Source organism: Peromyscus californicus, unplaced genomic scaffold (genome assembly GCF_007827085.1).
Source record: "Peromyscus californicus insignis strain IS unplaced genomic scaffold, ASM782708v3 Scaffold_19__1_contigs__length_69161282, whole genome shotgun sequence".
Taxonomy (NCBI): Eukaryota; Metazoa; Chordata; class Mammalia; order Rodentia; family Cricetidae; genus Peromyscus; species Peromyscus californicus.
The window spans coordinates 48,638,904-48,662,667 of NW_026294491.1; the positions used below are offsets into that span (position 1 = coordinate 48,638,904).

At 37.7% G+C, this 23,764-nt stretch overlaps 1 protein-coding gene across 4 annotated transcripts in view; it reads left to right on the plus strand.

The window, feature by feature from the left end:
* The window catches only part of Adgrb3 (adhesion G protein-coupled receptor B3), a 728,503-nt gene that overhangs the window by 411,127 nt on the left and 293,612 nt on the right, over positions 1 to 23,764 (plus strand). For all 4 annotated transcript variants that reach the window (XM_052745258.1, XM_052745256.1, XM_052745257.1 and 1 more), the window contains one exon: positions 5,302 to 5,345. In XM_052745258.1, coding sequence (XP_052601218.1) covers positions 5,302 to 5,345 — 44 coding nt within the window. The remainder of the gene's footprint in view (positions 1 to 5,301; positions 5,346 to 23,764) is intronic.

Here is a 23,764-nt window from a genome sequence, read left to right on the forward strand (position 1 = left end):
ATGTCACTTAGTACAGTTTTTCCATGTCATTTGCACAGTGTGGGCTTTCAGATCTTTTCCATGCAGTTCTACATGCAGCTTTGTGATCGCATACCTTATTGATATCTAAAAATTAAACCCCCGTTTTAGCTTTTACTAAAAGCTAAATACAGTGAGTTGCAGGGTACCTTCAGACACTCTCGAATGCCTCTACATCTGAGCCAATATCTCCAACCAGTTACAGCCAGCCTTGGTGCTTGGCATGAGAGGCTTGAGCAAGGTTCCAGCTGTTCTTTTTGAAAACAGGTTTCTTTTTTTTTTATTTCCACAAGCTAATTTTGTAGTCTTTGTATGAGGCTTCACTGACCCCTTTCTCTGCCCTCGTCTTCCCCCTTAAGAGTTAGATGTACTTAACATATTCTATTAGGGGGAAAGAATCCAATTATGAGGACCACTGTAGAACCATTTCACAGTCGTAGAGGATATCAAGTCCTCTGTACCCAGAAAAGGAAAAGAGAGAATCACCCAAATGAAACACATTGAGCATGCTGACCATATGTCCCACTATTAATTAAATAAATACACATTTTGGTTGGCATTGAAACAGAGAGAAAGATAGAAGAAAACAGTGAAGCCACTTTAAGTTAGAGTGTAGAATATCGTAGTAATTGTCAGGAAAGCAGGGGTTGGGACACAGCTCCACCCTGTCACCCCCATCAGCTGAAGCATCCCCTAAATCGTTAGGGACTTCATATGGGTAAAACAGGCTCAGTGTCACAGTCAGAAAAGAATTTCTTTTCCTGTGTAAGGGAGAGTCGAGGTTTAATAAACATAGAGAGAAAGGTGGATAGGGAAGGAGTGAAACACACATGAAAGCATGGGTGTGGGTACTGAAGAGTATCAGTTTATTACAGAACTTTTTAAAGACTTATTTTCCTGTTGTGGGTTTTTTTTTTTTGTGTGTGTGTGTGTGTGTGTGTGTGTGTGTGTGTGTGTGTGTGTGTGTGTGTGTGTGTGTGTGATGTGTACAAGTGCCCACAGCGGCCGGAAGGGAGCTTTGGATGTTCTGTAATTACGGTAGTTTGGAACTTCCTGATGTGAGTGCTGAGAGTCAAACTCCTGTCTACAGGAGTAGTGATTTCTCTAACAGCTGAGCCTCTCCCCGACCCTCTAAAGACATTTTTGACATGGATTTTAGGGAAGGAGTTTAGGAGAAAGACTGTCAGGGAAAGAACAAGACCCGTGTGTGAGTGTGGGCTTCTCAGTGGAGAAGAACCATTCAAATGTCGGAAGTGCTGGGTGTCTAAAAAGCTTTCGGGAAACTGTTGGATTTCATTGTGGAATGGGTTTCTAAAGGATCCTCCATGCCTACACCATGAGTCACTGGGGTGACCGAGGAGTTTAGATCTGTCTTTTCTGTAAAGGAGGCTTCTGATGAGATTTCTGGTACATCTCAGTTTTACAGCTGGGAAAAAGGGAAAGGCTTTAGGCCAGGTTTAATTGTGCTGAAGTTCTTGACTCTCAGGGGCCCAGAGGCTTCAAGTGGACGCCAAAGTGAGAAACTGCTCTCCATTCCCAACACTCCTGTACTTTCCCCAGTTTTCTGTCTTGCCTTATAAATAGGAAATTTGAGCCATGTGCTTTTTGACAACGTTTAAAAGTGTGTAACCAAGAATTTGAAAATTGATTTGAATTGTACTGTTTTGAACAGAGCCTTCAGAGGCAAATTATTTGTTTGTTTTGATAAAAAATTTTGATAATAACAGTTTATATTTTCTAAACTTTTTCAAATGTATGCAGTTTTGATGCATTTAAGTGTCAATAATATAGACAGATTGGTAAATTAGTGCTTAGCCCATCTGTCCTGGGTACCTGACAACTTTCGTTAGTTAATGAATTTAAAGCCAGCTTGTGTGGGTTCTTTCCCAGCTTGCTTACATTCTGCTTGTTCCTCTCCTCACATTTTCTTCCTGCATTCTGTATGGCTCGCCATTCCATTATTGATTCCCATAAATTCCTCAGAACAGATCTTGTAACAGAGTCACTTTGACAGAAGTATCTGAAAAGTATAACAAATATTTACAAGTAGTTTCTTAGCAGAACCATTCAGCCGGTTTGGAGGGTTACTTCGTTGTTTTTAAGAGTTCATTTGCCATTGCTCTTACTTCATACTTGCCCTCATATTCCTTATGTACCTGGGTCCATCTAAGTAGCAATATAACTGTACTTGCTGTTCTGTGTACTTCCAAGATTTCAAATGCTCAATTATGGGTGACAGGGTCTAAGTCTACACAGTGGTAACTGCACTACATGACCTATCTGGAGAAGCATTTGCCTATTGTGTGCATGTCAAGTAGGATGGTACATTTCACACCAGTAGTAATTCTCATTGGTGGGTATTAAAATTTTCCTAAGGACAGGAAGTGAGAGAAGCATGAAATATAGTCTAAGAGGTAAAGGGGTGGGGAAACTAGAGGATAAAACTGAGTGTAGAAAGAGATGTGGAGGAGGCAGAGCCAGGCAGATCTCTATGAGTTCAAGGCCAGCCTGGTCTACAGAGCAAAATCCAGGACAGGCACCAAAACTACACAGAGAAACCCTGTCTTGAAAAAAAAAACTGAAAGACAAAGAAAGACATGTGGAGGAAGACTAGAAGAAGCATTCTCTTCTTGACAGCTTTATCTAAAGTTTGGGCATTAAAGAGAAAGGGGTATGCAATGCTTTAAGATTAGGTTGATTTGCTTTCTAATATTATTTTTCTCTTGTTTTAACCTTCAATGGATTTAAATAACTTAAAAATACCAAGCACTGATGCTGGAGAGATGGCTTAGCACTTAAAAGTAATGGTTGCTCTCCCAAAGGACATAGGTTCTAGTCCCAGAACCCAAATGGTGGCTCACAATTGTTGGTAAGAACTCCAGTATCAGAGGATCCCATGCCTGTCTCTGGCCTTCGCAGGCCTCAGACATACATGTGGTTCACTAACATACATCCAGACACACCACTCATGTATATAACATTTTAAAAAAATCAAGCATATAAGTGTTTTGTGTCTATAGAAAGGTTTAAATTTGGGCGGTGGAGGCACATGCCTTTAATCCCAGCACTCGGGAGGCAGAGGCAGGCAGATCTCTGTGAGTTCAAGGCCAGCCTGTTCTACAGAGCGAGATCCAGGACAGGCACTAAAACAATGTGGAGAAACCCTGTCTCGAAAAAATAAAATAAAATAAAAGAGATAGGTTTAACTTAACTCATAGATGTCTAAACGCAGATTCCTTACCTACACTTGGTTTTAATATCCATGAAATGTACACTTCCAAGTCCTCTCATTCATTGTGATAAACCATGGATAATGAGCTGCTGTGAATAAAATATTAGATAAATACAACAAAACTACATGATATTGTAGCTATTTAGTTTATATCAGAAAAATTACAAAATTCATGAATCCAAGAACAACCAGATAAAATTTGATAAAAAGAGGAAAAAAAAATCAATGTGGGACACCATTTCATTCCACTGTCATGAACATGCAGATATACTTTTCCCTTAAAAACCTGATGGGGACCTATGCCTTCCAGAAAACCTGTTCTGGCTAGCACAGACTGTGTATTGTCCTCAGGAATATCCAACTTGTGATATATGCATCTTTCTGCTTGTTATATAAACATTCTGTACAGTATGTTTCTTATTTACCTTCTATAGGACTACGGCCATTTTTTTCAGGAAAGGAAAGATATTTATGATATAATACATAGAGCCTAAATACCCATAGTATTTGGGTTTGATTGTTTGATGATAAAATGCTTTGAATATGTTATTTTGGGAGTAAAACTGTGATATTATAAATATGAGAGTTATTTTTAAAATGGGTAATAAATGAGGTTAAGTGGATTTTATAAACTTTAATGAGACTGATTTTTATTTCTAATAAAATTCAAAAGTTGTCCCAGAAAATATCACTCATCCCACAATGATCCCTTCTGAGACATTCAGGATGTTCCTTTCAGTCCTGTAATTACAGATTTGGGGCCTTAAAGACTGGGTTATCATTGCTTGTTTCCTAGGGAACAAGTGTACATGGAAAAGGAACACAGTAGCCCATATCAGCACTGTACCTTTTAAACTGTGTTGGTCTGTTCACTATTTTTACCAATGACTTGGTGGGATGAGGATATAGTCATGTTTGTATCTTAGCCCTGTAATGATTCAAAGCTTGGAAACACTAGTGAATGTGTGGAATACCCAAGTCAGAATTTGAAGTTTCCCAATAGACCTCTGTGTGTAAGAAGCAGTGTGAGTAAATACCACTCCAGTTCAGGAAGACATTTCAAGCTAGCTGATATAATTTTTAGTTTACATTATTATAAATTTGTTTTCTAAGTTGGAGAGGAAATAGTACCACTTTGCTCTGCACAGATTGGACACAAGTGAATGATTTTCCTAAATGGACTTTTGAGATGTTTCTCCGGAGTGTGCATCATGAAGAATAAGAGAACATGAAACCACAGGATGTATTTAATGGATAAGGAAAATCTCTTAGGAAGCATGATAGAATTTTTTAGATACGCAAGTATTATACAGAAAGAATTGAGTTAGTTGCAAGTGGGGGTGCTATTTGAATAGACAAACAGAAAGAAATCATTTGTCAATATCAGAACTCTTCAAAACAAATTACTTGAACTAACTTGGTGTAGAAAACCCATCATATTAACCTAAAGGCCATGGTGGGTAATTAATACATCATTACTCAAATGCATAAAATCTAGCACCTCCTTTTCTTAGAGTTTCATTACATATGACCTCACTTAAATGTGACCTGTTCATTAAAGTTCTGTTTGTTATACAGCCCTGGAAATGGACTTTTAGCACAATCCCGTTTTCTAGGAAAAGCCAACGAGAAGATGACATGGTGGTGGTGTGTGTACATGTGTAAGGCAGGGCATGTCACTCCCGCATAAATGTTGTAAACATCTTGGTCTTCAGAGAAGATGTAATTGAGCAATTATAATCAGAGAAATGAGTGTGACATAGAAATAACCATAGCTAGGATCTACAGTATATAGTTTTCCTTTTCAACAAACTAAATACTAATTATAGTTGGAATCAAGATACTATTTTGCTAGAATTTTACAAAATGAGTCACAAATCTATGGGAAAGAAAATGTAAATTTTTTACGGGGTGGGAAACCGTTTTGTGGTATATCTTTACTATGTCTTTTACTATAGGATTATAAAGCCATCCTTCATTTTGTATTTCACATAATTCAACAATTTTTATATGTATCCTCATGGTATATTTTATTCTCTGTTTATTTTCAGGGCACGTTGAATCCCTATTGTGTGTTATGGGATGATTCAAAATCGTAAGTGGCAGATGTTTTGTGATAATACATTGTGATAAATATTCAAAGAACATTAAATTATTTTAGTTATCTGCTAGTGAGCTGGACTATAATCCGGTGGGATGCAAGTTTTACTCTGAAGAAACTCTCCCTCTTGAGTCTGCAGAGCAGCATGATGAATGGGTTTTTGTGATGATGATACCATCACTTACTTCTCCAAATAGGACTGTATAAAGTGTAAGGTGTATTGGTTGCAAATACTACAGGGATTTTTTGAAAAGTTCCAGTCTTTCAGAAGTATAAAAACTCAAATGTTTCCACATCATGCCTTAGTAATTCAGGTTAGCGTCATAGCAGAAAACTGCAATCTCTCTGGCCATTTAGGAAAAACATGCATGACCAGGAGTCTGTTATCAGAAGAATAAGAAATTTCTATGGACATTCCGAAGGGTACTGTTATTAAATGGAGTGATATTTAATATTTATTCTTATATTTTATGAATTAATGCAGACAAAAGAAAGTGTTGGCACTAAATAAACATGAGTGATTCTTCCATGTTTTCTTATTGTTACTGTTATAATTAATTGCAGTGTCTGCTTAACCTCATCCTCAGTGCCGTGATAACTCTGGGATTTTGATGTGGAAAGACAAAAAAAAATGTAGTTAATTCTTAGACTCATGCGTATTTCAAACTTTTTGTTTTGTTTTTCTTTGCTTTGTTTTGTTTTGTTGAATGGGGGCCCAATAAATGCCGAATGAATCCCAGCAGATAATATTGCCAGATGTTTGTTCTTAAACATGTTCTGTGTCATTCACTCTAAGTATGATACATCTTTAAGACTTTCTATGATGTTGCAGTCTCTCACTAGAGAATCTAAAGGGGAATGTTTAAATTCTAGGAATCATAATTATGTTCAGCCCTAGAATACTTAGTGAAATTTTTTTTAATTTGTGAAGACAAAGAAGTCAATAATATTAATTATTTGGGGCATAATTTCTGATACCTTAGGGGTTATCTTCTTAGAGCCCTAGTGCCATAAGAAGAAACCAAACTCTCTCTGGTGACAACATGGGCCGAATGCTCTGATACATGCCATTGGTGCTTTCATTTTGAAAATATTGTTGAGAAATTTATGGTAGTAAGATTTTCCCAAACTTTGCTGTTTGGGAAATTGCTAGAAAAAAAATGTTGATTGTGTATTCTAAGGAGTAACTTGGGATGTTTTGTGGCCAAGTGAAGGGTCAAAGGCTGTAACAATCTGAATGTTTTCTGCTAAAGAAGAAAACAAGGTATTTTAATTTCTTTACTGTTGCTATTTATGTATGTCTCTGAATAATAAGCAGTTTGATTTAGTTGTTTTTTTTTTTTCACTTTTTTCCTGAGTAGAATATACTTCTGTATTGATGCCAAAAACCTGATAATTAAAAAACAAAAAAACTCATTAGGACTGCTAATGTGGCACTCCAACATGACAAGAAGCATCCCCAGGTTGATATCTTCTTTTAGCTTGCGCTCAGAAAGCAGGTGTTAGTTTTAATTTATCAAGCTGCTGGTGTCTGAGGTCAGTATTAACCTCAGAAATCAATCACACACTCCATTTTCTCGGTGTCTGCTTGTGAGTTGACTGGTAGCCATCTCAAAGAACATCAGTAGCTTGACAAAATTAAGGAAAACTGTTGAAGAGGGAAGGTACATTTCCTTGCATCACAAAACAAATCATCTCAGGAGATCATTATAGTTCTCACTTACTTTACTAACAAATTTGTTAAAGGATCAAAGAATTTCCCACTGTGACAGAATTTACCACATCATGCTTTTTACTGGAGTGTTTTCTTGCTAAAATCCTTTCTTAGGTGAATTTCAACTGTGAAGGGCAAGATAATCTTAGACCTTCTTTTCACATCTATTCAGTCTTAATTATATTTCATGTTAAGATGTACAATGATTTTTAGTGATCCAGTGATCAAATTTGAGGATAAATTTACTAAGGTTAGTTAATAGTGAATAGATAGTGATGTTTCTTTCCATGTGGGAAAGAGATGACATAAAAAAAACGCGTTATTTGTTTGTGTGTGTGTGTGTTCAAGACACAGTCTCACTATGAAGCCCTGGGTGCCCTGGAACTGTTTATGTAGACCAGACTGTTCTCAAACTCACAGATATCCTCCTGTCTCTGCCTCCCAAATGCAGGGATTAGTCAATTATGCCCAGCTTAAATGATAACTTTATGATTGTGTTAATGAAGTTAAAATTTATTTTTTTTTATTTTGGTTTATCAAATCTCCTTCTTTTAAAATTTTTAAATTAGTTTTAATTGCAAAACCAATGCATAATTGTATATTACTTGACCGGCTTTAAAGCAAGCTACTAAGGTAAAAAAAAAGTCCCATTGACCTCATTTTGGGTCTCCATATCTACCCATCAACAAGGTCACCCCTTCTGTCCATAATTTCTGATATCCATTTTTATATTTGCATGAATAGATAAATATAAAAACTATTTTGTTTGTTTGTTTCGAGACAGGGTTTCTCTGTGTAGCTTGGGAGCCTGTCCTGGATCTTGCTCTGTAGACCAAGTTGGCCTCAAACTCACAGAGATCCACCTGCCTCTGCCTCCCAAGTACTGGGATTAAAGGCATGAGCCACCACTGCCCAGCAAAACTATCTTTATATAAGTATTACATTGTATGTAATACTTGAGAACTTCAATTTTAGATTTAACTGTCTTGGAAGTATTTGTATGCTACTATTACATTGAATCCCTCATAATGGCTACATAGTATAAACATCTCATACCTCATATAATATTCTCCGTAGCAGGCTCTTTCTTTTTGGGCCACCAAATGGCTCCCAAATCATGACATGAAGACTTATGTTACGAATGCTTGGCCTTATTTTATCTCTTATTTTAAGCTGTTTCTCGTTATCTACATTTTGCCTTGACCTTTTTACCTTTCTTTCTTTCTGTATGGCCTATTATCTTGCTTCTTGTGTCTGGCTGGCTGGTGGCTGCCTGGCTTCTGGCCCCACATGCGTCCCTCTCTTTCTCCCTCCTTTGCCTTTCTCTCTTCTCTCAAGCCTAGATCTCTCCTCCTGCTTATTCTCTCTCTGCCTACCAGTCCTGCCTCTCTCTCTCCTGCCTAGCTATTGGCCATTGAGCTTTTTGTTAGACCAATCAGGTCCCTTAGGCAGGTAAGGTGAAACAAATGCAACACATCTTCAAGTAATTAAACAAAGGCAGCATAAACAAGTGTAACACATCTTCACATAGTTAAAGTAATATTCCACAGCATAAACAAATGTAACACGTCTTTGCATAGTTAAATATTCCACAACAATTCTCCATAATGTTCTTCACTCCTTTGGATTCAGAACTGTAACCTCAGCTTTTTTGGAAGCTGGAGCAAGAGGATCACAAGTTTAATATGCTCCACGTCATCGCCAGCCTGAGCGGCCACTTGTGTTATTGATCTTAGTCATTCTGACAGGTGTAAGTCATTTTGATTTGTATTTCCATGATGGATAAGGATGTTGAACATAATTCTTTAAGAGTTTCTCAGCCATCTGAGGTTCCTCTATTGAGAATTCTCTGTACAGATCTGTACCCATTTTTTAATTGGATTATTTGTTTTTTTAATATCTAGTTTCTTGAGTCCTTTATATATTTTGCATATTAGACCTCTATCAAATGTGGAGTTGGTAAAAAAAAAAAAATTCCCATTCCATAGACTGCTATTTTGTCCTATTGATGGTGTCTTTTCCCTTATAAGTCTTTTCATGAGGTCCTATTTATTTGTTCATCTTAGAGCCTATGCTATAGGTATTACATTCAGAATGTCTTTTCCTATGCCAATGTTTTCCAGGCTGTTCCCCACTTCCTTGGCTGTCAGATTCAGTGCATTTGGCATTATGTTGAGGTCCTTGATTCATATGGACATGAGTTTTGTGCAGGGTGATAAATATGGATATATTTACCTTCTTCTGTATGCAGACATCAAGTTTGATCAGCATTACTTTTTTAAGTTGCTTTTTTTTCCTTGTGTATATTTCTGGCTTCTTTATCAAAAATCAGGTGTCCATAGATGTGTGAATTTTTATCTGGGTCTTCAATTCCGTTGATCCATATGTCTGTTTTTATGGCAATACTGTTGTTTATTAGTATTGCTCTGTAGTACAACTTGAAGTCATGGATGATGATACCTCCAGCAGTTCTTTTATTGTTCAGAATTGTTTTAACTATCCTAGGTTTTATGTTTTTCATTGTGATGTTGAGAATCCTCCTTTAAAGGTCTATAAAGAATTTTGTTGGGATTTTGTTGAGGATTGAAATGATTCTGTTGATTTGTTTTGGTAGGATGACTGTTTTTACTATGTTAATCTGATCCATGAGCATGGGAGATCTTTCCGTCTTCAAATATCATCTTCAATTTCTTTCATTAAATACTTGAAGTTTTTTAATAAATAAATTATTTATTTATTTATTTGCTTTTACATCCCAGCCACAGTTTCCCCTCCTTCCTCTCCTCCAAGTCCCCCCCTCCAACCCCACCTCTGTCCCCACCCCCCAATCCACTCCTCCTCCATTTCATCTAGGAAAGGGCAGGTCTCCTATGAGTATCAACAAAACATGACATATCAAGTTGCAGTAAGACTAAGCACCTTCCCATATATAAAGGCTGGGCAAGGCAACCCAATATGAGTAGCTCCCAAAGCCAGCAGATTGAAGACAGCCCTGTTCCCACTCTTATGAGTCCCACATTAGGACCAGTCTACACAACTGTAACATATATGCAGAATGCCTAGGTCAACCCTACACAGGCTCCCTGGTTGTTGGTTCTCTCTCTTTGAGCTCCTATGAGCCCAGGTTAGTTGATTCTGTGATTTTTCTTGTGGTATCCTTGACCCCTCTGGCTGCTACAATCCATTCTCCCCCTTTTCTGTAGGATTCCCCAAACTCTCCCTGTTGTTTTATCTTCAATATATTGGCTGTGCCTTAATCTACTGTTATTTTACCCAGCAATTTCAACTCCGCAGTTACGGGCCTGCTTCTCTAGCAGTGGCCTAGCTGCTCAGGACATAACCTGGTGGGAACTTTCTTCCCACAGGCACTGGCCCTGTCGCTGCTGTTAAAGATAGCTTTAACTAAATCTCTATCATTCTATTTATGAATAAGACTCAAAATTCAAAGGCTGGGGTGAAAGCCTGCTAGCTTAGAGAGGCTAAGAAGCAGCTAGCTAACCCTCTCCCCTTGCTGACATCTCTGAAAGACCTGTGTTTCTGCTTTGCCAAACCAGAAAAACCTGCGTCACTCCAAACCCCACCCTACTACTTCCCGTGTCTCTCTGTCTCTCCAGTTGCCATCTGATGCTCTATGATTACTTTCTGTCAACTAGTTGCTAATGAAGTCTCCTGAACCAAGGTTAAGCATATTTAATTAAGGCAAATGCAAATTTTGGGTTCACAGTGTGATCAAATATCCTCCAACATCTGCTTAATGTTTGGCTGTGGGTCTGCTTCTGTTTCTATCAGTTGCTGGATGAAGCCTCTTGGATGGCAATTGAGCTAGGCACCAATCTGGTCACGGGACATGACTAGTTAAGGCTACATATTTGCTATTGCTAGGGTCTTCACTGGAGTCATCCTTATAGATTCCTGGGAAATTCCCTTGTACCAGATTTTTTACCTGATCCTGAAATTCCCCTTCTTTCCAATAGTCTCTTTCATTACTCTCTCCCTCTGTCTGCCCCAACCTGATTGCTCATGTTCCCATGCCTACCCGCCCTCAGTCCACTTGTGAAATTTCTTCTATTTCCTCTTCCTTGGGAGATATGGGCATCCTGCCGCTCCCCCTCCCCCCCCCCCCCCCCCCCCCCCCCCCCGCCCCCATGAACCTTCATTGTAACCTTGCTGTAGTTGGAAGACTTCCTATGTCCCGGGCTGCCGGCAGTCGGGACAAATCTCTCCCACTCGCATCCCCCAAGTGAAAACACAGAGGCTTATATTAATTATAACTGCATGGCCACGGCTCAAGCTTTTTGCCAGCTAGCTCTTATATCTTAAATTAGCCCATAACTATTAATCTATGTATTGCCCCATGTTCCATGGCTTTACCTGCGTCCCATTACATGTTGTTCCTTGGGCAGCTTGCTAGCGTCTCTCCCTGCCTTCTTCCTGTCTCTCTCTTTGAATTTTCCACTTACCTCTAAGCTGCCTTGCCATAGGCCAAACAGCTTTATTTATCAACCAATCAGAGCAACACATATTTGCAGCATACAGAAAGACATTCCCCCATCACCTTGCTTTTCTGGATCTGTGGATTATAGCACAGTTATACTTTATTTTACCTCTAATATCCAGCTATGAATGAGTACGTACTGTATTTGTCTTTCTCAGTCTGGGTTACCTCACTCAGGATGGTTTTCTTCTAGTTCCATCTTTTTGCCTTTAAATGTGCTGGTGTCCTTGCTGAGTAATACTCCATTGTGTAAATGTACCACATTTTCTTTATCTATTCTTTAGTTTAGGGACATCTAGGTTGTTTCAAGGTTCTGACTATTGCAAATAACACTGCTATGAACATAGTTGAGCAAGTGTCTATGTGCTATGATTGAGCATTCTTTGGGTATATGCCCAAGAGTGGTATACCTGGGTATTGTGGTAGATTGATTCTCAGTTTTCTAAGAAACCACCACAAAGCGGTTTTCTAAGAAGTCACCACAAAGTGACTTCCAAAGTGGCTGTACAAGATTGCACTCCCACCAACAATATAGGAGTGTTCCCCTTGCTCTACATCCTCCCCAGCATAAGTTGTCTCTTGTGTTTTTTTTTCTCATGGCCATTCTGACAGTTGTAAGATGGAATCTCAGAGTCGTTTTGATTTGCATTTCCCTGGTGGCTAAGATTGTTGAACATCTCCTTAAGTGTTTCTCAGCCATTTCAGATTCTTCCGTTAAGAATTCTTTCTTTAGATCTAAACCCCATTTCTAATTGGATTATTTGGTTTTTTGATAACTATTTTATTGAGTTCTTTATATATTTTGGAAATCAGCCCTCTGTCGAATGTGGGGTAGGTGAAGATCTTTGCCCTTTCTGTAGGCTATCGTTTTGTACTATATTGATGGTGTACTTTGCCTTACAGAAAATTTTCAGCTTCATGGGTTCCCATTTACTGCTTGTTGATCTTAGTGTCTGCTCTATTGGTTGTCTGTTCAGGAGGTTGTCTCTTGTGCCGATGTGTTCTTTCTCGACTGTCAGGTTCAGTGTATCTTGATTTATGTTGAGGTCTTCGGTCAACTTGGACTTGAGTTTTATGCAGGATGATAGATATGGATCTACTTACATTCTACTTGCTGACATCCAGTTAGACCAGCACCATTTGTTGAAGATGCTTTCTTTTTTCCATTGTACATTTGGCTTCTTTGTCAAAAATTGAATGTCCATAAGTGTGTGGATTTATGTCTGCATCTTCAATTCGATTTGGACAGTGTTACTTGTGTTTCTATTTTATGGAATAGTTTGAGGAGTATTGGTGTTAACTCTTCTTTGAAAGTCTGGTATAATTCTAAGCTAAAACTGTATGGCTCTGGGCCTTTTTTTTTTTTGGTTGGGAGGCTTTTAGTGACTCCTATTTCACTAGGGGTTATAGGTCTATTTAAATTGTTTATTTGATGTTGATTTAACTTTAGCAAAGATTATCTATCAAGAACTTTGTCTATTTCTTTTAGATTTTTAAAGTATGGCCTTATGATTGTCTAGATTTTCTTGGTATCTATTGTTATATCCCTCCTTTGTTTCTCATTTTATTAATTTGTATATTTTGTCTCCATCTTTTAGTTAGTTTTGATAAGGATTTGTCTATCTTGATTTTGTAAAAAAAAATGACTATTTGTTTCATTGATTCTTTGTACTGTTCTCTTTGTTTTTATTTTATTGATTTCAGCCCTAAATTTGATAATTTCTTGCCATCTACTCCTCTTGAGAGTGCTTACTTCTTTTTGTTCTAGAGCTTTCAGGTGTGCTGTTAAGTTACTAGTATGAGATCTCTCCAATTTTTTGTTTGTTCGTTTGTTGTTCAAGACAGGGTTTCTATGTGTATCTTTGGAACCTGTCCTAGAACTCACTCTGTAGGCCAGGCTGGCCTCAAACTCACAGAGATCTGCCTGCCTCTACCTCCTGGGTGCTGGGATTAAAGGCGTGTGCCACCAATGCCTGGCCAAATTTTTTAATGTAGGTACTTAGTGCTATGAACTTCCCTCTTAACACCACATTCATTGTTTCCCATAAATTTGGTTATATTGTTATTCATCTTCTTTTAATTCTATGAAATCTAATTTCTTTCTTTTTCTCTGTCTTGACCCAATAGTCATTCAGTTCCCATGAGTTTGTGAGCTTTCTGTTGTTTCTGTTGTTGATATCCATTTTTATTTCATGATGGTCTGATAGGGTGCAGGGATTGTTTCAATTTTTCTTGTATCTGTTGAGATTTGTTTTCTGTCTGAGTATGTGGTCAGTTTTGGAGAAAGTTCTGTGAGGTGCTCAGAAAGTATATTCTTTTGTTTGGGTAGAATATTCTGTAAATATCTGTTAGGTTCTTTTGATTTATAATTTCAGTTAGCTCTAGCATTTCTCTGTTTAGTTTTTGTGTGGATGACCTGTCCATTGATGAGAGTGGGGTATTGAAGTCTCCCACTATAAATGTGTGAGGGTCAATGTATAATTTATACTGTAGTGTTTGCAGCATAGTTGTTAAGAATTGAAATGTCTTCTTGCTTCATTTTTCCTTTGATATTATGTAGTATCTTTTTTCATCTCTTTTTTGATTAATTTTGGTTTGAAATCTATTTTGCTAGATATTAAAATGGCTACACCAGCTTCCTTCTTAGTTCTATTTTCTTGCAACATCTTTTTTAAAGATTTTATTTATTGTGTATACAGTGTTCTGTCTGCTTGTTTGCCTGCACTCCAGAAAAGGGCATCAGATCTCATTATAGATGGTTGTGAGCCACCATATGGTTGCTGGAAGTTGAACTTAGGGCCTCTAGTAGAGCAGTCAATACTCTTAACCTCTGAGCAATCTCTCTAGGCCTTGTGATATCTTTTGCCAACCCTTTACCCTGAGATAATGGCTATCCTTAATGTTGAGGTGTGTTTCTTGTATGCAGCGGAAGGATCAGTCCTATTTTTGTATCCACTTTTTAAAATCTGTGTCCTTTTATTGGGGAATTGAGACCATTGATATTGAGAGAGATCAGAGAAAAATGGTTTTTAATTCCTGTTATTTTGTTGTTGTTTTTGTTGTGGTGGTGGTGGTGGTGATGGTGTGTGTGTCTGTATCTGTGTGTGCATCTGTGTCTGTGTTTCCCTTCTTTTGGTTTTGCTGCTGTGAGGTTATTGACTTTCTCTGTTTTTATATGTGTAGTTAACCTTCTAGGGTTGGATTATTTTTCCTTCTAGCACCTTCTCTAGGGCTGTATTTGTAGAAAGATATTGTATAAATTTGACTTTATCATGGAATATCTTATTTTCTCCATTTATGATGATTGAAAGTTTTGCTGGGTATAGTAGTCTGGGCTGGCATCCATAGTCTCTTAGATTCTGCAGCACATCTGTCCTGGCCCTTCTGGCTTTTAGTCTCCATTGAGAAGTCAGGTTTAATTCTAATAGCTCTATCTTTATGTTACTTTGTCCTTTTCCTTTGCAGTTTTTCATATTCTTTTTCTGTTCTGTATGTTTAGTTTTTGATTATTATGTGATAGGAGAACTTTCTTTTCTGGTCCAATCTATGTGGCGTTCAGTATCCTTCTTGTACCTTTATAAACATCTGCTTATTTAGGTTAGGAAATTTTTTTTCTATGATTTTGTTGAAAATGTTTTCTGGGCGTTTGAGCTGGTAATCGTCTCCTTCCTCTATTCCTAATTTTCTTAGGTTTGATCTTTTCATTCTGTCCCAGATTTCCTGAATGTTTTGTGTCAGGAATTTTTTAGATTTAAAATTTTTTTGGACCAATGTATCGATTTTTTTTCTATTGTATCTTCAGTGCCTGAGAGTCTTTTCCCCATCTATTGTATTCTGTTGATGAAGCTTGCCTCTGTTGTTCCTGTTAGCATTCCTAACTTTTTTCCTTTAGGATTCCCTCAGATTGTGTTTTCTTTATTGCTTCTATTTCCATTTTCAGGTCTTTTAACAGTTTTATTTAATTCCTTCAACTGTTTGTTTTTTCTTGGCTTTCTTTAAGAGACTTGTTCATTTCCTCCAATTGTTTGTTTGTGTTTTCCTGACTTTCCTTGAGGGGTTTATTCATTTCCTCTTTAAGGACCTCTATCATCTTCATGCAGTTGGTTTCAAGGTCTTTTTCTTGTTCTTCAACTACTTTGAATAGTCAGCTCTTGCTGTTGTAGAATAGCTGGGCTCTGGTGTTGACATATTGCTCTGGCTATTATTGATTTTGTTCTTATGCTGGCATCTACGCATCTGAGTTTGGGGTGATTATAGGTCTAGGTGCTGGTTTCTGGGTTTGTCTCAGTTGATTGGGAGTTGTTCCTTGGTTTCTGTTTCCTCTCTGGATTTTCAGAGAGTTTGTTGACTGAGTGTTGCTTGTTTTCCTAGCCTGCTCAGTAATGTGTTCATGGGGAATGCTTACTGGTGTTGGAGGCTGGGTCAGAAAGGAGGCCAGAGGGAAGTAATCGAAGGGATCCACCACAGGCATGGATGGGGGGAGCTGCTCCTGGTGTTCTGTTGCAGTGCTATGGGTGACCCTGAGAATTGGGTCTGGGGTAATAGAAAGAGTGGGGAATTTCTGCTGGCAGCCTACTTGGTCTTCTGAAAGGCTTGCCACTTTTCCTGCTTTCATACTTAGTGAACTGTTCACTTTTCGTCTTCTTCTAGCTTGTAAGAAATAAGCTTTATATTTCTTATATATTGCACCTTCAGTTCCTGCTGTACATGGGGGCTGGAGCGATAGCTCAGCAAGTAAGGGCACTTGCTCTTATAGAGGACCTGGATTCAGTTCTCAGCATCCAGATGGGGGCTCACATATACCTCCAGTCCAGAAGATCTCTATGAAAACCAATATGGTCATCATGGCAAGTTCAAGGCCAGACTCTGTCTGCAAAAGGGAGGCAAGCAATATAAACTATTAATTTCCTTTCAAAGTTATAATATCAAAGACTCACTGGAAGAATAAACTAAACTAAACCAAAAGGTCAATATTTTTGTTTTTCTACCTTTCTCTGCATTCTTTTCTGATGGTATGAGGTACCATAGATACATGTTTTCTCATAAAGTCATGATGCAAAATTACCTTGTTTCAGCTATCTTCAGAAAAGTTTTTCTTTTTATTCTTAGAATACTAAAAAACAATCTTTTAAATTGCAACATAGATTATTATATTATTACCACTGAAGTGCCTAACTTCCTGAATAAATTTTCTTAAGTGTGTTACTATATAAAAGAACCCTTTTTAACCCTTCTTAAAGTTTACGTAAGTGCCTATAATACTGGCAGCCCATTGTGTTCACTGCCATAGTTCCTTCACCTCACATCTAAGAGAAGTGAAATTCAGCCATTTTTTTTTCTCTTGCCTTAACCCTCTATCATAGAGGTTGGAAAATTCAGCCTGTGGCATAACTCATCACTGTGTTTTTCCTTTGTGAATGAAATGTTAGGAGGCTGTCCCTGCTTCCTTGTTGTCTGGGGCTGTTGTGCTATATATAGCCACAGAACTGAGTCACAGCAGAAGCCACAGTGCCCACAAATACGAAAATGTGTAGTGTAAGTCTTTTATATGGTAAACAAATTGCCCACTCCTGCCCAAAACACTGCTTTCAAGCATTTTTTCCTCTTTTGGCATACAGGAAGTATTGATTATAGTTGACATCAAGATAAATTAATGAAAATGTTTGCAAGCTTGGGTCAGCATGGGGTACCCAAGGGTAGAGAGAATCGATGTTTCATTACATCAGGAATCAGTCATCTTTTCAAATACAACTTCCCCCATAATCTGTCTCATCTTCATCTAGAATTCCAAATGTTTTCTCTTTACCTCCTTGTCTCATAATCTCTTTTGATGTTTCTGGTTAATATATTTTTTGGTTCCTTTTTGATTTGGGTAGTTTTTGTTCATGTGTTGAAATTAAATTTCTATTGCACAATATCAACAAGGTGGGAATGACGTGACTATGATGCTCAGAGGATAGGCCTTTGGATATGATGGATAACACATAAGATTGTCTCACTGAGCTCCATGACTACATGGTGGTGGTGAGCATGATCAGAGGAGACATCTATGTATGCTGTATGCCATCTCTTGCTTTGTGGTGCCTTGTGCCACCCCAGGACTGCCAGGTTATCACCAGATACAGGCTCTCAATCTTGTTCTTTCAGAATAAAGGTTTATTATTTATTATGTTACTCAGCCTCAGATATAATGTTATAATACAAAAGGGAACTCATAAAGTCTCTTATTTATCCATTTAAATGGTCAGTTCACTAATTCTCTCTTCAAATTTGTACAAACTATTAATCATCCACAAAGCTTATATGAAAATTAACAGTTTTCCCAATTCTAGAGACTATTTGATGATTCTTAATCAACTCCATTACTTTGCAGAGATCCCTGTTTTTCTGCAGGTGTATTATTTTTTAATCTATCTATTTTATGTGCATAGGTGTTTTTCCTGCATGTATGTCTATGCACCATGTGTATGTATGATGTCCATGGAGGATAAAGAGGGTATTTGGAAAGACTGGATTTACAAATGGTTTTGAGCACCATGTCGGGTGCTGGGAATCGAACCTTGGTCCTCTGGGAAAGCAGCCAGTAATCTTAACCACTTAGCTATGTCTCCAGTCTCACATTTGGAACATGCCCAAGTTATCCAATTGATTCGCTTCTCGGTGGGAAAAATAACCAAACAATACCTAGTTATATTTCTTATTTCTACCATGGGTCTCAGTCTACAGAAGAATGACTTTTAAATGAGTCATACACCTGGAGGATGTCCTCAATATTGGTGAGGGAAAAATGATTGAAGAGAAATAAGGGAAGGAAGTGTCAGTCAGCTATACCTAGAGGTCATAGAGCCTCTGCTCAGTTCTGCATCAAAAGAACACCGCACGAACTGCCCTTGTGCCTGCTCAGTCTTCATTTGTCTTTGGAAAGTCGTCGAAGTCAGTTTTCTTATTTACATACACTGAATGTTACCGCAAATCAATAATAACCAAATTCAAAATTCATCTGATATTTAATACAAATTTATATTATTCTTAGGGGCTCTGAGATGTCCCCCAACAGACTCTTTTGACGGAATTTAAAGTTTATGTTGTTAAAATAGTTATAAGCATACTATTAAGAAGGATATCCTGGAGCTGGTTGGAAAGACAGACCCCTGAGAAGCTTCTTAAGTTAGTAATATCTGTGATTTAATTTTGAAAAGATGAAAGATTTAAGTTGCTTACAATTCTGATTAAGTGCTCTTAGAACTTTATTTATTTATTTATTTATTTATTTATTTATTTATTTATTTATATTGCCATTTGAATGACACAAGCTAAAATTTGTCTTTACTTATATATCTTATAAACAACAGACTGGACATTTTCCTTAATATTTATTCTGCTGTTTACTACAATTTTGAGCCTTGGAATTGTCTAATTGTACTATAGAGAACTGCTTTACAAGTTTGTGCCTTAAATTCTGAATAATCATATTTAGCTGATGGTTATCCTTAGGTGTTATTGAACAGGTGTTACTAGTTTATTTGCTATACTTTAATGAAATGCTTGAGGCTGGGAAAACTATATAACTCACAGTTCTGATGTCTGAAAGTCTAAACAAAATAGAATTGTCTCTGGCAAAAATATCATGGCAGATGACTTGACAGTAGCTAGAAAGAAAGGTGAGCCCCCAATGACCTAATGACCTTCCACTAGACTCCACCCCTTAATAATCTTAATAATCTTGAGAGAAAGCTTCAATGTGAATCCTTGAGGATACATTCAAATAGTATCCAAACCACAGCAGCAAGTGGTGATTTTTTTTTTTACTTAGAATGTTGATGAGCATTCTTCTTTAAAATAAATAAAGTGTAGGTTGAATGAACAGTAATTAATATGAGATCAATGTATTTTGGTATTTACTTAAAAAATTAGGAGTTGTAGATCTAACTTTGAGGGTTTCTGAGGAAAAATAGTAGCCTAAGAATGCATGCAATGGTAATGATTTTGGTAGCAACTAAAGCATTCTGCTTAATCCCTTTTATTCATTGGTATAATGGATGTGAAGTAATTATACTTGAGGGGTATAAATCAATTCACAATATTTTACAAATTACACTTGAAGTCAAGCTGAGTTGCTATCACAGATGAGAAATTGCAAAGACTAAAACCCAAAGAAAACATTTTAAAATATATGAAAATGCAGTCTATGAATAGAGAGTAATTTGGAAATCTCTACTTTAAAATATATTGGTATCACAAAGGTGAAGTAAATTTAAGGCTGTGTATCCACTCTCCTGATTTATACAGACAGCTCTGTTAGTGTGAACCTACTGTCTACAATTTCTTTTTTATGCTATCAGTAAACTTTGTTTTGTGAAAATCAGGCAAGTTTCATTGTCCTGAAATCCCCAAAACAACACAAGGCCAGCCCTGTTCTTGGGTAGTATGTTTAGTTGTCTATGTTAAGGAGAATATGACAGTTTCTTGTCACTCATTAAGGAGGATGGCACTATCTTCTGTCTTCAGTGGTTACAGTTATGATCAAAAGATGAAGCTGTGTTTACTAGGTTTTAAGAAATGTTATTTATGGCCGGGCGGTGGTGGCACACGCCTTTAATCCCAGCACTCGGGAGGCAGAGCCAGGCGGATCTCTGTGAGTTCGAGGCCAGCCTGGTCTCCAAAGCGAGTTCCAGGAAAGGCGCAAAGCTACACAGAGAAACCCTGTCTCGAAAAACCAAAAAAAAAAAAAAAAAAGAAAAAAAAAAAAAAGAAAGAAATGTTATTTATAAACCCAGACAAGGACTTGAAACTTGGTCCCAGGATTTCTGTGTGTTGGTTGGTTGGTTGGTTGGTTGGTTGGTTGGTTGGTTGGTTGGTGATGGGGGAATAGGAAGTTAAAAAACAGAAATAGGATTAAAGAAATGCCATATATACCTGTGTATTTTCAACCATGTCAAGGAGTGCAGTGGTAGTCATTCAGGAGCTGCTACATGTGAATGCATGTATGCTTACAAGATACATCCAAGAATTTTATTAACAGAACAAAATCCATGAAATAAATGGGCTCCATTGTGAGAGCAATGCCTTCCATACAGTGTAAGCAACTCCATTAAACATATAGTCATAATAATAAGGTATATGCTCTCAGAATTTAGTGCAGCAAAGTACTTCTTATCAAAGTCTACAGGTAGTCAGCTTCCTTCCTGGGATTAGATACATGACTGGATCCTCTGTAGTTATAACTTGAATATAGACTGCACATGGAAGACAGGAAAGAGACCTAGGCTATTTCAATATCTGCTGGCTGCAAAGAGAATCTCCCTTATTATGTTTCACTTTTATTTAGTTCAAAATTTAGAACAAGATAGCCAAGACTTAGAAGGCATTGATTGGACCTTAACTTTGTAACCATCTACTGAACATATAGAAATCTAATGCAAATAGATCATTTGGTTACCCTAACAACTCTGACAAACTGAATGGATGCTGGTGCTTTGGTTGGGATATTTGCGTCTCCCAAATTTCCTGTTGAAATAGTCTGCATGCAGTAGTGTGGGGAGATTGAACAGTGTATCATGAATTCTAAGAGTCTCAACTTTTTTGTCCTTTTGTCATGTGTGATGGTCAGTCATCATTGCCAAATTGACATGGCATGGAAGCAAGCCCCTGGGTGTGCCTTTAAGGATGTTTTCAGAAAGATTTAAAGGAGGAGGGAAGACCTACCCTGAATATAGCTGGCACTCTCCCAGGAGCTGGGATTTCAACCTGAAGTAAAAGGAGAAAGTGAGCTGGGCACTAGCACTCATCTCCTGGCTTGCTGCAGAGTGAGTGAGAGCCATTGGGCCTTCCTATCAGAAGGGATTTGTCTACCCTTTTTAAACCCACAAGCCAAGTTCATTTTGTCTTCCTTTCAGTTGCTTCTGTCAAATACTTTGCTACAAAGCATTGGCGGTGGCAATGAGTACACAGGAGAAGGCACGGTGTGTAAGAAATAAGCCATCACCAGGCACTGAAAACTGGCTCCTTGGACTTCTCAGCCTCTGGAGCTATTAGCAATAAATTTCTGTTGTTTACAGATTACTCAGTCTATCAGAGCTGTGCAAATAAATGAATATAATGGGGAAAGGAACTTCTGTATGCAATAGGAAAATACTAGAAAAAGATCTATAAATGGATAGACTGTGTTGCTAATGAAAGAAATAGCAGGCCGTTTTCTAGAACGAAGCCAGAGGAATCGTGCACCTATGTTACAGTTGAGCAGCCATACTCTAGTCATCTCTATAATAAAAAGACAGTTTAGCTCAGCATACTTCTTGTGCTGATAAATCGTTCAGCCTGACCTGAATTTTTTTTTTTTTTTACTGTTTGCTCTGCTTCAAGTACTAAGCATAAGAAAATCTATTTTTGAGAGCTTCATGCACATAAGATTTGTCTTGATAACATTAACTCTCTCTGGGAGGCCTGTCTTCATCAGGAATTTCTTTGGATCCCTGGCTTTGTGAGCCCATTTCTGTTTTTCTAATACATGCCACAGTGCCTGGACCAGAGTATTTAATAAATATTTACTGAATTGAAATGGAACAAATTATTCAATATTGTATCAAATTTGCATAGCTTTCCCTTCCCCCATATTGATAGAAATGCTATGCAAAAATAAATGAACCGATACAAAGAGTATAAAGTATGATTTAAAAGTGTATAGTTGTCTTGTTCAGTGTACACATTGTACATACTGCTGTGTGTTCTTGTAATTTTAAATGTTCTTCCTATGTTCTTTCAAGAGAGAAGTAAGCTGTTTTGCCACAGAAAATACAAAATGATTCAGTGTTCACAGGACAAATTCATAACTCAGGGTCTTATTTTCACACTACCTTTCAACAACACCTACGCCACCCAGAATAACAATGTGCTAAGGCTGAGGCGCTGCAAAGAATTTCAATGTAAGGGGGAAATGATTTTCATAATTACTGTTAAGTCCTTAATTTGTTCTGCTAAATGGTAGATCCACTGCAGTCGGTGAAAGAAGTGATTCTTGTGCATTGACAGTAAAGGTTTCGAAGAGGAGGCTTCCATTGGCCTTGAAACACTAGAGGGTAACCATTTAATTTTAAGGAAACAAATGATTAATTAGTGGAGGTTATTTAATGCTCTAAAGAGAATTGTCATATTGCTTGATAGTTCAAAATGTGTTGTGAAGTCATATTTCTACAATTGTGGGTAGACAAGACTATATTTGAGGGGGCAGTGGGGATTCCAACCCAGGCTTTGTGCATGCTAGGCACATGCTTTTCTTCTTATCTGCAGCTGGCAGTAATATTTTTTTAAATATTTATTATTTGTTTATTTGTGTGTGTGTTTATATATGTATGTGTGTGTGTGTGTGTGTGTGTGTGTGTGTGTGTGTGTGTGTGTGTGTGTGTGCCCACAGAGAGGCCAGAAGAAGACATTAGGTGTGCTTTTCTACCACCTTCTATGTATTTATTTGAGGCAAGATTGCTCCTAGAACCTAAAGTTCAGGTTTTGTTGGCTAGGTTGGATGCTGTAATTTCCAGTGATCTTCAATTTCCACCATCTTCCTCAGAGATGGAGTTCCAGGAATTTGCTGGGAGTGCATCTTCTCCATGAAGGCTGTTGTGATTGTTCATCAAGCACTCTTAAATACTGCGCCATCTCTCCAGCCCTTACCAATGCAGAAAGCAGTTGAAACTATAACTAAATTTGTCAAAAATATTAACAAGAGGGAAGAGTATGTTGTGTCAGATTTTTTAGTATATCCCAAGTACTATCACTAATTATATATATTAGAGAGAGAGAGAGAGAGAGAGAGAGAGAGAGAGAGAGAGAGAGAGAGAGAGAGAGAATGTTTTGGTGGCCAGTGCTGAGATCAAACCTGGGACCTTGTTTGTTAGACAAGTGTGTTCTACCAATGACCTACATAGCCAGCCATGAAGAAACTATTTGTTAAGAGTGCAATGAACATTTGCATCATGTTTGGTTGGTTGGTTGGTTGGTTGGGTTTTTGTTGTTGTTATTGTCTGGTTTATGTCACTGTCACCCCCTCCCCTGAGCTGCTCTCTCCCTTTCAGGTTACTTAGAAATAGATGCTACTGTATGTGCTTCTGCTGTTAAGTAATTGATGATTCACTGATACCTCACCCCAACATCACTGGGGAATAAAGTACTTTCAGTAATGGAAGTTCTAGTGAAAGGAATGCCTCCTTT